This window comes from Mauremys mutica, chromosome 12, assembly GCF_020497125.1.
Source record: "Mauremys mutica isolate MM-2020 ecotype Southern chromosome 12, ASM2049712v1, whole genome shotgun sequence".
Taxonomy (NCBI): domain Eukaryota; kingdom Metazoa; phylum Chordata; order Testudines; family Geoemydidae; genus Mauremys; species Mauremys mutica.
In genome coordinates this window covers 723,741-739,288 of record NC_059083.1, presented here as the reverse complement: position 1 = coordinate 739,288, position 15,548 = coordinate 723,741, and the positions used below count along the sequence as shown (strand labels likewise).

Genomic DNA, 15,548 nt, shown 5'->3' with positions numbered 1-15,548 from the left:
CAGTCATGCTGGAAGGGCATAACGAGTGGGGTCCCGCAGGGATCGGTTCTGTTCAATAGCTTCATCAATGATTTAGATAATGACATAGAGAGTACACTTATAAAGTTTGAGGATGATACCAAGCTGGGAAGTGTTGCAAGTGCTTTGGAGGATAAGATTAAAATTCAAAATGATCTGGACAAACTGGAGAAACAGTCTGAAGTAAAGAGGACGAAATTCAATAAGGACAAATGCAAAGTACTCCACTTAGGAAGGAACAATCAGTTGCACCCATACAAAATGGGAAACGATTACCTAGGAAGGAGTACTATGGAAAGGGATCTGGGGGCTAAATATGAGTCACAAGCTAAATATGAGTCAACAGTGTAAAAAAAAAAAAGCAAACATCATTCTGGGATGTATTAGCAGGAGTACTGTAAGCAAGACACAAGAAGTAATTCTTCCGCTCTACTCCACGTTGATTAGGCCTCAACTGGAGTTTTGTGTCCAGTTCTGGGCACCACATTTCAGGAAAGATGTGGACAAATTGGAGAAAGTCCAGAGAAGAGCAACAAAAATGATTAAAGGTCTAGAAAACATGACCTATGAGGGAAGATTGAAAAAATTGGGTTTGTTTAGTGTGGAGAAGAGAAGACTGAGAAGGAACATGATAACTGTTCTTAAGTACATAAAAGGTTGTTAAAGGAGGAGGGAGAAAAATTGTTCTTCTTAACTTCTGATAGGACAAGAAGCAATGGGCTTAAATTGCAGCAAGGGAGGTTTAGGTTGGACATCAGGGAAAACTTCCTAACTGTCAGAGTGGTTAAGCACTGGAATAAATTGCCTAGGGAAGTCGGGGAATCTCCATCATTGGGGATTTGTAAGAGCAGGTTGGGCAAACACTTGTCAGGGATACGTAGTCCTGCCTTGAGTGTAGGCGACTGGACTAGATGACCTCCCGAGGTCCCTTCCAGTTTGACGATTCTATCTGTGGTGCCATCATTATATAAACAGTAAATCTTCATTCACCACCCAGCACAGCTGTGTTAAAGCAGTGGTTCTCAACCCATGGTATGTGTACCCCTGGGAGTATGCAGAGATCTTCCAGGGGGTACATCAACTCATCTATCTGCCTAGTTTTACAACAAGCTACATAAAAACACTAGAGAAGTCAGTACACACTAAAATGTCATACAGACCATGACTTGTTTATACTGCTTTACAGGCTATACACTGAAATGTTCAATATTTAACTTCCAAATGATTTATTTTTATAATTACAGGGTAAAAATGAGAAAGGCAGCAATTTTTCAATAACAGTGGCTGTATCACTTCAGCATTTTTATATCCGATTTTGTAAGCAAGCTGTTTTTAAGTCAGGTGAAACTTGGGGGTAACACAAGACAAATCAGGACTCCTGAAAGGGGGTAAGGGCAGTGGCAGGCTGGAAAGGTTGAGAGCTGCTGTGTTAAAGAATAACCTTCCTTGATCCCTCCGCCCCGAACCAAATCCTGCTCTGTTCTCTTGGCGAGACACAGTCAAACTGTTTAAAAAAAAAGAAAAGTTTTGTGGTTTTAGGGTGAATCACTTGCCGGAAACAACAATAACACTTGGCACCAGCCAAGGGCTGAAAGGGAGAAGCAGCAGCACCAGATTGGGCCAGTCTGTGTCGGGCAGGGGAGCCGGGCGGGACGTGCGAGCCCCACACAACGGGCCCGGCCCGCGGCGGGGGCATTTCAAGTTACTTTGAACCTCTGGAAGCGGAGCCACCCCCGGATCCATGACTAGGCCGGGGGCTCCCACGGACCCTCCCCCCCCCGCCCGGCTCGGAGGTGAGAGGGGGGCGCTGTGGCGGGTGTACCCTGAGGGGGGGAGCGCGATGGGGGGGTGACTCCTAGGCCCCCCCGCCCGGATCCTGGGGTGGGGGAGGGAACTGGAGGCACCGAACACGGGGGCGCGCTAGGTAACGGGGGGCGGGGCACCTGCCCGGTGGGGGGGGCACCTGCCCGGTGGGGGGGGCGGCATGAGCCTGATGGGGCGGGGCTCTATGGGGGAGCAGCACCCGCCCGCTGGGGGGGACACGCTAACGGGGGGGGGGTGGGGCACAGCCGGGGGGGGCGGCACGAGCCTGATGGGGCGGGGCTCTACGGGGGAGCAGCACCAGCCCGCTGGGGGGGACACGCTAACGGGGGTGGGTGGGGCACAGCCGGGGGGGGCGGCACGAGCCTGATGGGGGCGGGGCTCTACGGGGCGCACCCGGCGGGGGGGGAGGGTGACAACGGGGTTCAGGGGTGGCTCGCCCGACAACACGGGATCCGGGGGGGGGGGAAGCAGGGGGGTTGCGCAGCCGGAGGTCCCTGGACGGAGCGTCATCTCGGACACGTGCGAGGCACCGGCACCACTCGGCGCTAGCGGAAAGTCTAACATGGCGGCGGCCCGTGTGTTGAAAACAAAACCCCGCCTCCTGGTACGGCGAGCCGGAGGGGACGCGCCGCTCGCTTCTCGTCGTAACGCCAAAGCGCGTACGCAGGAGAAAGGGCGGGGTGGCAACGAGGCGTGTTCTCCCCCCGCCCCTTCGAGTCGGCTTGGGGGCGTCCCATAAAGGGGGGGGACTTCCCAAGCGGGGAGGGCTGTTAATGGGGGTCTCTATGGAGGGACTGCTGGGGGGGGGCAATGGAGGAATCCTAAGTGGAGAGGGTCAATGGGGGGCTGCTAATGGGGGAGTCTAAGTGTGGGGGGGCTGCCATGGGGTGTTATATTGGCATCGCTATGTTGGTCTGGGATGTTTGGGGTTCCCCCCCACGCTTCTTGTCGGTGTAGCTATGCCAATATCACTTTCAAGTGCAGACCCAGGCCTGGTCCCTATTACCGAGTTAGGCCCGCTCAAGGCTGTGCAAAATTTCATGCCCCTGCAATGTCGTTAAGCCGACCTAAGCTCACTAGGTGGATGGAAGAGTTCTTCTGTCAACCCAGCTACCGCCTCTGGGAGAGGTGAATTTACTACAGAGACAGAAGAGCCCCTTCCATCGCTGTAGGAAGTGTCTATGCTACACTCTAGGAAGTGTCTATGCTACAGTGCCGCCGCAGCACATCTGTAGAGTTTCAACTGTAGACACACCCCCAAGGCTTAGATTGCAAACTCTTTGCGGCAGGGGCTGTCTTTTTTCATCTGTGTTTGTACAGTACCTAGCACAGTGGGATCCTGGTCAATGATAATACAAGGAGAAAACAGCTTGGGAGAGTCTCTCTGTTTGTGAGACACCCGTCTCCCCGAGCATAGGGCAGGTGGCATGTGCCTCCCTTGTATGAGTGATGGTTAGCAAGTGTCATAGAAATGTTTCAGTTTCAACTTTAATTTATAGTATAATTTATGTACTATAACATCTGAAATTTTGAAACAAAAACATTATTTCAAAATTAAAAATTGAACTAAAAACATGACCTCATCCAAAAGAATCATTTTGATTTTTTTCCTGAACAACATTTTGTTGAAATTGATGCGGTCTTGCAGCCAGGGCCGCCCAGAGGATTCCGGGGGCCCGGGGTCTTCGGCGGCGGGGGGCCCTTCCATTCTGGGACCCGCCGCCAGAGTGCCCCGAAGACCCGCGGCGGGGCCCCCCCCTCCGCCGAATTACCGCCGAAGCCGGACCCGCCGCCGAAGTGCAGCCCGGTCTTCGGCGGTAATTCGGCGGAGGGGGGCCCCCGCCGTGGGTCGTCGGGGCACTTCAGCGGCGGGTCCCGGAACGGAAGGGCCCCCCGCCGCCGAATTACCGCCGAAGACCGGGCTGCAGTTCGGCGACGGGTCTCGCTCCGTCTTCAGCGGTAATTCGCCAGCGGGGGGTCCTTCCGCCCCAGAGCGGAAGGACCCCCCGCCGGCGAAGACTGGGAGCAGAAGAAGCTCCTGCACCTGGCCCCGCAAGAGTTTGCCGGGCCCCCCGGAGCGAGTGAGGGACCCCGCTCCAGGGGCCCCGAAAAACTCTGGTGGGGGCCCCTGTGGGGCTCGGGGCCTGGGGCAAATTGCCCCTCTTGCCCTCCCCTCTGGGCGGCCCTGCTTGCAGCACGTTTTGATTTCGTCAAATCTATTTTATCTGATGGAAAATTCTTCTGTCAGAAAGTTTTCAACCAGCTCTGATTACTTGTATAACAATAGCCTAAGAACTAAATCATGGACCAGCCATCAAATAAACCACAGCCTTCTCTGGGCAGCTGTTGGACTTTAAAGCACAATGGATTTAACTGACTTGTAATCATTGGTATTGTGCAATGCTGAATGTGGACAAGGCCTTTCCCTGGTAAGATAGTGGTGTAAATTGCTTATTGCACGAATGCAGCAGGCTTCTTAGGGGTTTGCAAGTATATCTACACTAGTGCAATTGCCTCTAATGTAGACAGGGCCTTATTCTGGAGGTGGCAGCTGTGACACCATTTCACTGTCTTAGCTCTAATCATGGTAGGTGGCAGGCAGCCGGGGTGCTGTCAAAACAGTGTGGGAGGGAAAGCACTGGGTTACATGCAAGCCATGAACTCCCCAACCTACTGTTAAAGTAGCATCCAGAGTTGGGGTGCAACCAGGCCTGCCCAGGCCTGCCTGGGGCTCGAACCCTCCAGAGCCCCTGGCCACAAAGGGCTGCAGCCTCTGGTCCCTCCTCTGGCTGGGTGGCTGAGAACCTCAGGCGGGGAGGAGCCTGAGGCTGATGGAGTCTCACACACACTCTGCCTCGGCTCATCATATGCTCTGCTCAGAGAAACGCCCCCACTGAAATAAGCACCCTTAGGTCCCTGTCAGGAAAATGCTGATTACGCCCCTGATCCAGGCCAGATTTGAACACAGTAAATGATTTTCTGTTTCCTTCAAATTCCCTCTGCAGTTTCTTGTGCATGTAGGCCGTTAACAGTTTATGATAAGATTTTTTTGTTTCCCCTGTAGCTATGTGCCATTAACCAGCTGCCCCAGGAGTGCCTGCATTCAGTGACTGGCTGAAGAAATCCTTGTCCATAGTGTGCAGCAATGTTTCTAAGATATTTTTTAGATTGAAGGTGCCAATGCAATGTAAGACTTGCCCCTGCTAAAAGCCCTGGCTGTTGATCAATGAATGACAAAACCCAAATGTCCTGACTCTTAAATCTTGGATTTCAGGTCTTCAAATGACGGCGGTTCCTCTTCTAAACACAGTGTCAGCCTGAGAGAGAGTTGAGCAGAGCCCAGTGTTCATAGACCATGGGTCTCACTCAGAGAAGAGAGCCTGAGAATTCTGCTGAGGACCCTCTTAATAAAAATGGGGATCAAGAGAGGGCAGGACAACCAGGTAACCAGAGCCTCACTGCTCAGAAACAGGGTGGTGGTAGAGACAAATGTAAGACCCATCTACACTGGAAGAACAGCCATGTTTAGACACAGATCTGAAACATGGGTCGTGGCTCTTCTGTGTTATAACAAAACTCTTCTTGACAGTGGACAGGACAAACATGTTTTAGCCTAAGTGTCAGGCAGGATTAAAAGAGGGTTTATGGCATGGTTAACCTGTTTTTTTCCCCCCTCTGTCCACATTAACCATAACACAGGAGAGACGTAACCTTGTTTAAATACTGAGGTTGCCTTTTCAAAGGAGGATGCAGCATTTCCATGTGCAGTCAGGCGTATCTGATCACCCCAAAACCCTCTCCTATGTGTTGTTACCTCATTTTGTACCTGCAACTCTGCATAGCTATGGGTTATTAAGTAGGTTCACGTCCATTTCTGGGCTGGAGCATGTATTGCATCTGCACATTACAATTTGGCCCTGGGGCCCTCTCCTTCTTTACGGCCAAAGACGGAAGTGGGTGTGGTTCATCCACCCAAGGCATTGCGAGCCCAGTATTCTGCATTTGCACATACAAAAGAGGAATTTGGTTCACTTAGGGGATGTCTCTACTGCATAGTGCACCCGGGTCCGTGTACTCGGGAGTGCAAGACTTGTGCTTTCCAACTCGCCTGTGAGCATCCGTACTGCATACCTGCCCTATGTCCTGGCAGCTACATCCATACTGGGGATGCCCTGATGCCTGTCAGACATGGTGGCTTATGGTGGGGTGTCCCAGGGTTCTTAGTGCCCAGCTAGCTAGAGCAGTTCTAGGGCTTGGTTCGTGGTGTATTATGGGAGAACGTCTCTGTCCGTCCTGCGACACGCTGGTTGCTAGGCATCTTCTCTGCTTTTTTAACAAACGAGGCGGAGTTGTGTTTCAAACCGAGTCGTCCGTGTGGCAACGAAGGGTTAAACACAGAGCGACTGTATTTGAGCCAGCAGGTTGCTTCCACCTCATGGGAGACAAGTGGGAAGATGGGAGACAGAAGGACAGGAACACGCAGACCTCGGGAATTGTGGGATAGCTTTGTCAGACTGTCTGAACACAAGCTAGGCCACGGGAACTTTGGCTACATCAGCTGTGAAGTTGGCAGGGTTGGGTGCACGCTAGAGTAGAATACAGGTTCGTAGCCACACTGCTGGGCGAGCCAGCCAGCCCCTGTTGTAAGATCTGGCTTACAGCACTAGTCTCTCCTGAAAATTTTTGGACAAATGGTGATATTTTTTAAACTGCAACCTCCCTTGAATGCGTGGCTATTTATAGAGCAACCGAGGTGCCTTGTATAGCATAGGCCAGAGGACTTCCCTGAAATAATGTCTAGAGCAGATCTGTTAGAAAAAGTCCAATTTTGAGTTAAAAATGGCCATTGATGGAGAAACCACCATGACCCTTGGTAAATTGTTCTAACGGTTAATTACTCTCCCTAGTAAAAACGTGTGCCTGCTTTCCAGCCTGACTTTGTCTATCTTCAACTTCCAGCCCTTGGATCGTGTTATACCTTTCGCTGTGAGACTGAAGAGCCCGTTATTAATTATTTGTTCCCCATGTTTACCAAGTGATCTAGATCGCTCTGAATCAGACACCTGCCGTCTTCCTTCAGAGAGATCTGGAGCGCTTCCTAAGCTGGGGGCAAGCAAACCGGAGGTGTTTGAAAACAGCTCAGCGTCAGCGTGTACATCTGGGAACAAAGAACGCAAGCCATGCTTACTGGATAGGGGATTCTCTCCTGGGAAGCAGGGACTCTGGAAAAGATTTGGAGATCATGGTGGATGTTTAGCTGAAGGTGGACTCGCCGTGCGATGCTGTGGCCAAAAGGGCTAGTACAATCCTGGGATGCATAATCAAGGGAATCTCTAGTAGGAGAGGAGAGGTTATTTTCTCGCTCTGTTTGGCACTGGTGTTTCTGGGCTATTGTATAAATGCCTTCTAATGCAGTATAGGTGTAAATCAACATCGTCTATCAGACTGTAATGGCTGCAGTCCCTGTTGTATGGAATGGGAACATTTTCCATCCTGTAGCAATTTCTCTGCTCTTTCGGGACACTAATACCGAATGTACATTGCTTCTCGGGAGTCAAATTTCCAGCATCTCTCCCCCTCCATGGCTTGGCTTAGAGTATCCTGACTTAATGTAGGAGCCACTAGGTTTGTGGGCTTGGTGTCTGAGAGAGTCTGATCCCCTGGGTAGGGGGCACAGGCAGGGCATAGGAAGAGACTGCGGAATGAGACACATTCCCCTCCCCTGTTAGTTGGGAGCCAGGCAGCCCTGGGATACTCGGGATCACAGCTCCAGAGAGCCTGGAGCGGAACAATGAGCGTGAGGGAGAGAAAGCAGGAGCCGTTTAACTGAATGCCCTGTCTGGCAGCTGACATGCTGGTATTAATAACTCTGGGTCCTCCCATCCACCCAACAGCTTTCTCTCTTTCAGGTGGCCGGCCTTGGGCCAAGCCCTGGAAACGCTGCACACGTAAATTCCTCTTTATACTCTTGATCATTGCTGTCCTCGTCATCGTGGCTTTGTCAGGTGAGAGAGTTCAGCGCTCCTTGCTCCTTTCTGTTCTGCGTTCGGCCCAGGAGCCGCCGCAATCGCACGTTTTTCTCTCTTCTTGCCGCAGATAGTTGGGCCACAAAGGGGATTTATACAAGACTCTTGCTCCAACTGCCCTTAACATGACTGCTCATTTGCCTTCAAACCACCTCTGTGATACGGTTCATGGGCGCCAGTCCCTAAGCCTCCCTTTTTTGCCCTGAAAGGGTTAGAATTTCAATGAGGTCTTTAGTTTTGTTACTTGGTCATCTTTTATCTCACGCAATATCCAATAAAGAGGCCTCTAAACGAGAGGTGGAATGAGATAAAACAATGGTGGACAACCCATCAGGTAATCTGATTGCAGGCCAGGAGACACTGTGCTGACGTTGTCTGCAGGCACCGCCCCCCTGCAGCTCCCAGTGGCCTCGGTTCTCTGTTCCCGGCCAATGGGAACTGTGGGAAGCGGCGGCCAGCGCATTCCTGCGGTGCCTGTGGACGGTCAATGTCAGCAAAATGACTCCCGGCCCGCAATCAGATTACCCTGATGGGCTGCAGTCAGTGCAAAGTTTTGTGATGAGGCTCTGGTGCCATCTTGTGGCTGGACTTTATCTAGTTTTTTTTAATAATGCAGGCTACCTGCATGTATTAACCAATGTTGATAAGTGCAAAGTAATGCACATTAGAAAAAATCAGTCCCAATTATACATACCAAATGATGGGTCTAAATTAGCTGTTGCCACTCAAGAAAGAGATCTTGGAGTCACCTCGGATAGTTCATCTGAAAACATCCGTTCAATGTGCAGCGACAGTCAAAAAACTAACAGAATATTAGGAACCATTAGGAAAGAGATTAGATAATAAGACAGAAAATATCATAAATGGCATTAAGTAAATCTGTGGTATGCCCACACCTTGAGTTCAGCGTGCAGTTCTGCTCACCTCAACTCAAAACAGATATGTTTGAATTGGAAAAGGTGCAGAGGATGGTGACAAAAATGATTAGGGAATTGGAACAACTTCCGTACGAGGAGAAATAAAAAAGACTGGGACTGTTCAACTTAGAAAAGAGACAACAACAGGGGGATATGACGGAGGTCTGTAAAATCATGACTGGTGTGAAGTAACTTAATAGGGAAGTATTATTTACCCCTTCACATAACACAAGAACTAGGGGGTAACCTGATGAAATGAGCAGGCAGCAGGTTTAAAACAAACAAAAGGGAGTATTTCTGCACACAGCGCACAGTCAACCTGTGGAACTCCTTGCCAGGGGATGTTGTGAAGGCCAAAAGTATAATGGGATTCAAAAAAGAATTAGTTCATGGAGGATAGGTTCATCAATGGCTATTAGCCAAGATAATCAGGGATGCAGCCCCATGCTCCGAATATCCAACTGCCAGAAGTGGGGACTGGACAACAGTGGATGGATCACTTGGTGATCACCTGTTCTGTTCATTCCCTCTGGGGCACCTGGCATTGGCCATTGTCTGGGGCTAGATGGACCATTGGTCTGATCCAATGTGGCTGATCTTATTGTCTTATGCTGTGACTTTTAGTGAGATGCTTTTTTCTTCTTAAAACTAAAATCCTTTTCTCACCCCCCCCCCCCGTTTTTTTTTTAACCTGAATCAAATATGCAGATCTGAGTGCTGGGCACAGGATGGGCTGGGTTAATTTCAGGGGGAAGCATGTGTATGAAATTCTTACTGCTGCGTATCATTGCACAGGAACAGATGGGTCTCTGTCACCCTGTGTCCGTTACTGTCTCTCTTTTCCCCCCAGGGGTAGTACTGAAACTTGGTTTTGATCCTCCGCGCTCCCCTGCTGTCCCTTGGTGCCCTGACGGCTGGGTCGGGTACCTAGGGAAATGTTACTATTTCTCAGAGGCTGAAGGAAACTGGACCTTCAGCCAGAATAACTGCTCCTCCTTCGGCGCCTCCCTGGCTGGGATCGACACCCTGCCTGAAAAGGTGAGACGCCTCCAGATGACAAAATGGGCCTGGAGACTTGAGTCTTTTCCCAGGCGAGTGACCCAACCACCAGGCTAGAGAGTCCGTCTCACTCGCGCTCGGCCCCAGCGACTGTTCATGTGTCATGTGTGACGTGGAAAAGCTTTGGCAGGAGAGAGAAAGAGGGGGACCCACCCTGAAATAATGTCTTCCTTTTTCTGTTCTAAAAAGGCGTTCATGCTGCGTTATAAAGGACTTTCCGAGCACTGGATCGGCCTGCGTCGGGAAGAGGGTGAGCCCTGGAGATGGGTGAATGGTGCAGAATTCAACAAACTGTGAGTCTTCTCTCTTTCTAAGTGTTGGGACACGTGTGACTCCGATAAGCATTGAATCTGGACCAGTCTAAGCTTGGTGGGAAGACAAAACCACCGATAATCTTTTTCTGGCATTAAAAAGACTGGAACTCCTATCTGGTGCAGGATTGGGGGGCGCTGCATTGTTTAATGGGGCTGGCTTTGAGGGGATCTTAGGTCTTCTGTACGTGGGTGTTTGTTTGCACTGTTATAGCAACGCTATTGGCTAATGGCCCCCATGTAACAGACCTGGCCCAAGATACCTTTTAGTAGTAGTAGTAGTGGTATTGATGTTGGTATTATGGTAGCACCCAGAGACCCCAGCTGAGATCAGGGCCCCATTGTGCCGGGCGCTGCACAGACACACAGAGACAGGCCCTGCCCCAGCTGAGATCAGGGCCCCGTTTGTCTGTGCAGCACCCAGCACCACAGCGAGAGACAGGCCCTGCCCCAGCTGAGATCAGGGCCCCGTTGTGCCGGGTGCTGCACAGACATACAGGGAGAGACAGTCCCTGCCCCAACTGAGATCAGGGCCCCGTCGTGCCGGGCGCTGCACAGACACACAGCGAGAGACTGGCCCTGCCCCAGCTGAGATCAGGGCCCCATTGTGCCGTGCGCTGCACAGACACACAGCGAGAGACAGTCTCTGCCCCAAAGAGTTCACAGTCTAACTAGACAGGACAGACCAAGGGTTGGGGGCAACAGAAGGTACAATCAGACTGAATAGCGTGATGGTCTGGAAACATCCTACCTATGGTCTGGTCCCCATCCGGCCTGACATTTTGCCTGCATTAGAGACATACCAGGGCTAACCTCAGGGCTGTATGCTCCACACGGGAGGCCATCATGAAATGAACTGAATTTGCTATTAAAACAAATCACAAGGGGATGCTGGGCCCAGATGCAGCGGGGAGAGCAATGGGGAGCAGAGTAATTATGGCCTCGGTGCAGCTCACTTTCATCTGCTGCGCTACCCAGAATGCGGAGCCGGGACTCACAGCCCCGGGGCGCTTGTGTTGCAGGTTTGAAATCCGAGCTGACGGCAACTGTGCCTATCTGAACGACAAGGCTGTTGGCTCCTCGTGGTGCCACACGCTGCGCAACTGGATCTGCACCCAACACGACACGTACACGAAGAGCTAGGGAAAAACCGCTGCCGCGGCGCATGGTGCTTGACATGCGTGGGACTGGTCAGGCCAGGCTTCTCGGACTTCCAATCTGCTTTTGCTGCTGCGCTATCTGCATATATTCAGTGATGAGCTGTCAAAATACTAACAACCGGTTCCCTCCTCCTCGCCCCATGAGGGGGTCATGCCCCCCCGGGGACTCCTGCCCCATCCAACCCCCCCCCATGTTCCTTGACAGCCCCTCCACGGGACCCGTGCCCTATCCACCCCCCTTCCCTGTCCCCTGACTGCCCCTTGCCACCCCATCCAACCCCTTCTCTGATTCCTGATGGCACCCCGGGACCCCTACCCCATCCAACCACCCCTTCTCTCTGTCCCCTGACTGTCCCTGGAATCCCTACCCCTGACTGCCCCCCACCGCCCCATCCAACCCCTGCTCCTTCCTGACTGCCCCCCGGGACCCTTGCCCCCGTTCAATCCCCCTGTTCCCTGCCCTCTGACCGCTCCGACACTAATCCACCCCCCCAACTCCTCTGCCCTCTATCCAACATGCCCTCCCTGCTCCCTTACCGTGCTGCCTGGAGGTGGAGGCCCAGCTGGGCTGGACCCGGGACCGGAGCCACCCGGCCGGCCCCGGGGGCCGGACCGGAGCCACCCGGCCGGCCCCGGGGGCCGGGCAGGAGCCGCGCCGCCCGGCCGGCCCCGGGGGCCGGGCAGGAGCCGCGCCGCCCGGCCGGCCCGGGGGCCGGGCAGGAGCCGCGCCGCCCGGCCGGCCCCGGGGGCCGGGCAGGAGCCGCGCCGCCCGGCCGGCCCCGGGGGCCGGGCAGGAGCCGCGCCGCCCGGCCGGCCCCGGGGGCCGGGCAGGAGCCGCGCCACCCAGCCGAGTTCGCAGCAGGACCGCGGGGGGCAGGAACCACGCCGACTCGCCCCAGGGTGCAGCCGTGACCTCGCCGGGCAGCGCGGCGCCTGGAGCCCTCCTCCCGCTGGCGCCCCCAGCCCCGGCCCCAGCTCAGGCTCACCTGCAGGAAGCCTCTGCTTTCTTCTCAGCCCTTCCAGGCTTCCTGCGCGAACAGCTGATTCGCGGGAAGCTGGGGAGGGGGAGGAGAAGCCGGAGGAGAGTTGAGAAGAGGAGGCGGAGTGAGGTGAGCTGGGGCCGGGGGAAGGGCAGGGAGCTGCTAGAGCTTTTGTTACATTTAAAAGCCCTTTTGGAACTAGTTGTCCCTCCAGGAACAACCGGTTCTAAACGGGCTTCTAAATTTAACAACCGGTTCTAGCGAACTGGTGCGAACCGGCTGCAGCTCACCACTGCATATATTGCAACGGGAGGAGCCCAGTCACTGCTGTGGTCATCTGCTCTGCTGTAACGTGACAGCACCACCTGCAGGGCGCCGATAAGATGGCTGGCGAGTTCCAGACTCCGGGCTGCCGTTGAATGAAGCATTTCCTTGCTGCCGAAGGGCTGCTCCAGGAGAAGAGCAATGCAGAGCTGACTCTTCGGTGCTATATTGGGTGATGGTGGCCGGGGCACAAACGGTGCCACTGAGTGACTTGCTGCTGATCCCTTCTCTGAGGATATTTACATCACAGGGGCACCCGGAGGCTCCTGTCAAGGTCACGGGCCCCATTTTGCTGGCTGCTGTCCAAACAAACTTCAGTAAGACTCATCCACCACCCCAGAGAACCTCGCAGCCACAAACAGAGGATGCCGGGGAAAAGGGATACGGCATCCGAGCAGAATGGCAGAAACTCCCATCCAAGTATCTTAGAACCTGGAGGTAATCTCTCTTATTGGGCCAATTTAGAATATAAGAACGGACATACCGGGTCAGACCAAAGGTCCATCTAGCCCAGTATCCTGTCTTCCAACAGTGGCCAATGCCAGGTGCTTCAGAGGGAAAGAACAGAACAGCCAATCATCAAGTGATCCGCCCCCTGTCACCCAATAACTTCGTTAAGCTTTGCTTCCTTTTTCTTCATATTGTGGAGTTTCCATAGAGATGGCAAAATTCGGTGTCTTCCCTTGTCGCGGGTCCCATGTCGGTCCCAGGATAAAGCTTTAGTCTCACTGACAGCGACAGAAGGAATTTTGCCGTGGGTGTATTTGATCCACCTCTCTGAGAGAATTCTTCTGTCAAGCTACATCTACAGTCAGCTGTACTACGGTGCACAGGGTGTGACATTTTTCCTAGCCCTGAGTGCTGCAGCTGGGTCAATCCGATTTTTAGGTGCAAACCCAGCCTTACACCCATTCTACAGGGGTGTAAAGTAGCTGTTTAAGGAAATGTAGGGAATCAGGCCCCAGGCCGTTTGCAATGAGGCTGAGACCAAACTGTGAAAAGGCAAGAGTCAGGGCTTAATTTCACCATCCGTCATCCCAGCCAGCCCCCCACAAACTGCCTATCTTGGGAGAGACTTTTAGGGACTTTCCCTATTTCGCCCTGGCTCAGTGAACCCACTAATGGGTTACAGTATTTTGTATACTTGAGAAACACCTGTGAACAAGAGTACAGGTGCTGCTTAAGCCTTTGTATATAAATAGTTTTTGTACTCTCTTTTGCACTTTGTGTAAATAAATGACCTCACGGCTGGGTCTATGGTTTTTGTTCTGTCTTCTTCCCTGCATTCGCTTTGGCGCCTCCTGGGTGCCAGCAGAGCTGGGTCCAGGTGGAAGGAAGAAAAGGGGATTTTCTAGCAGCTGGCCAACTAATTTGGTGGGGGGAGGAGTCTGAGTTGCCTGATCAACTGCAGAAAGCAGCCAGCGCCACCCAGCCTTCCCCTCCTCACCTGGGGTGGAATCTGGAGCATGGGATGGTTCCTAGCGGTCCTTAGCAATGGGCTTGGAGGTGGCTTAGGTGACAGGGGAGGGGTGGGAGGAGAAATAGATGTTAAAGATAGTGACTGTGGTAACAAGGGCTCCGTATTCAGTACCTTAGATTTAAAAAAAAAAAAGAGAGATTATGTTAGATCTTTAGGAAAAACTTTCTAACTGTCAGGGTAATTAAGCACTGGAACGAATTATGTAGGGAGATGGTGGAGTTTCTATCATTGGAGGCTTTTAAGAGCAGGTTAGACAAACACCTGTCAGGGATGGTGTAGATAATACTTAGTCCTGCCTCGGTGCAGGGGACTGGACTAGATGATCTGTCGAGGTCCCTTCCAGTCCTACATTTCTGTGATTCTCTCTCTGCCTCCATTTCCTCTGCCACCTCTACAATAATGGTGATCACTTGCCTTTTGTACAGCACTAAGAAGGGCACTACATGCTAAGGATGATGGTTATTGGGGGTTGTCACGGATCCACCCGCCCAGTGCTTTAGAACATTCCCCGGGGGGACCCCTTCAGCGTGCCAGACCCCCTTTGGGTCTCACTCTGTCACTAGGATTAACCCTTTGGCTTCACCACCTCCTTGGACTGAACCTCCAAGTCTCCAGCCCCCCTGCTTCACTCTGTGAGCTTCCTTCAGCCAGGCCACCTGAGATGGGCCTCTGAGGGAGACTTGTACCCCCAAAAGGAGCCATGCACCCCTCCTTCAGCATCAGCCATGACTCCCAGCCAGCGTGGTAAAAGCAGGAGGGTTTATTAGCTGTTGGGAACACAGTGTAGAGAGTCCTTGGTTACCATAGAGAAAAAGTTACAACAAGGTCCATTTTGATCGGCCCAGAGCCCTAGCCAAAGTGGTGTGTCCCCTCCTCGCTCCCGCTCTGGCCTCTTTGGTCAAGATCTCAGGCCAGTCCCACCAGGCCCCTTCTGGGTCCTTTCTTGTCCAGCTGCTCAAACACAGCTGGCTTCCTGCGGAGAGGTGGGCCATCCATGGTCGTTCCTAGCTTGGTAGCAAATGTCCTGGGGGTTGGCTTTGCCATTGTCTTCATGGGCTTCCAAGGATATGGGCTCCACACTCGAGACCGGCGTCAGCCACCCCTGCCTGAGGATAACCAGCCCTTTTCTACCTCCTAGGTGACGACGCAGCATACAGGGGAAACTGAGGCACACACAGGTGTCACACAAAAATATTACAGAAAATTCCCACTCTGTCACGGGTGAGCTGGACCTTTCAGAGGACTAGGAGTAGAGTGACAAGTGTGAAAAATCGGGAAAGGTGTGAGGGGCAATAGGAGCCTATATAAGAAAAGGCCCCAAATAGCGGGACTGTCCCTATCAAATCGGGACATCTGGTCACCCTAACTATGAGGAGCATGTGGCTCCCTCCCATCAGCTTTTTACTGAGTGACATTCACTGGCCTTTGTTATGCAGGAGGTCAGAGTAG

The 15,548-nt window shown here is 52.7% G+C and overlaps 1 protein-coding gene across 1 annotated transcript; it reads left to right on the top strand.

Moving 5' to 3' along the window:
• The first annotated feature begins 4,837 nt into the window (after positions 1-4,837).
• On the top strand, positions 4,838-11,498 carry LOC123345378 (C-type lectin domain family 2 member B-like). Its single transcript, XM_044982178.1, has 5 exons — positions 4,838-5,285; positions 7,752-7,847; positions 9,636-9,823; positions 10,034-10,137; positions 11,178-11,498. Exons 1-5 carry the CDS (start codon positions 5,198-5,200, stop codon positions 11,296-11,298), a joined length of 597 nt encoding a protein of 198 aa, XP_044838113.1. The 5' UTR covers positions 4,838-5,197; the 3' UTR covers positions 11,299-11,498.
• The last annotated feature ends 4,050 nt before the right edge of the window (positions 11,499-15,548 follow it).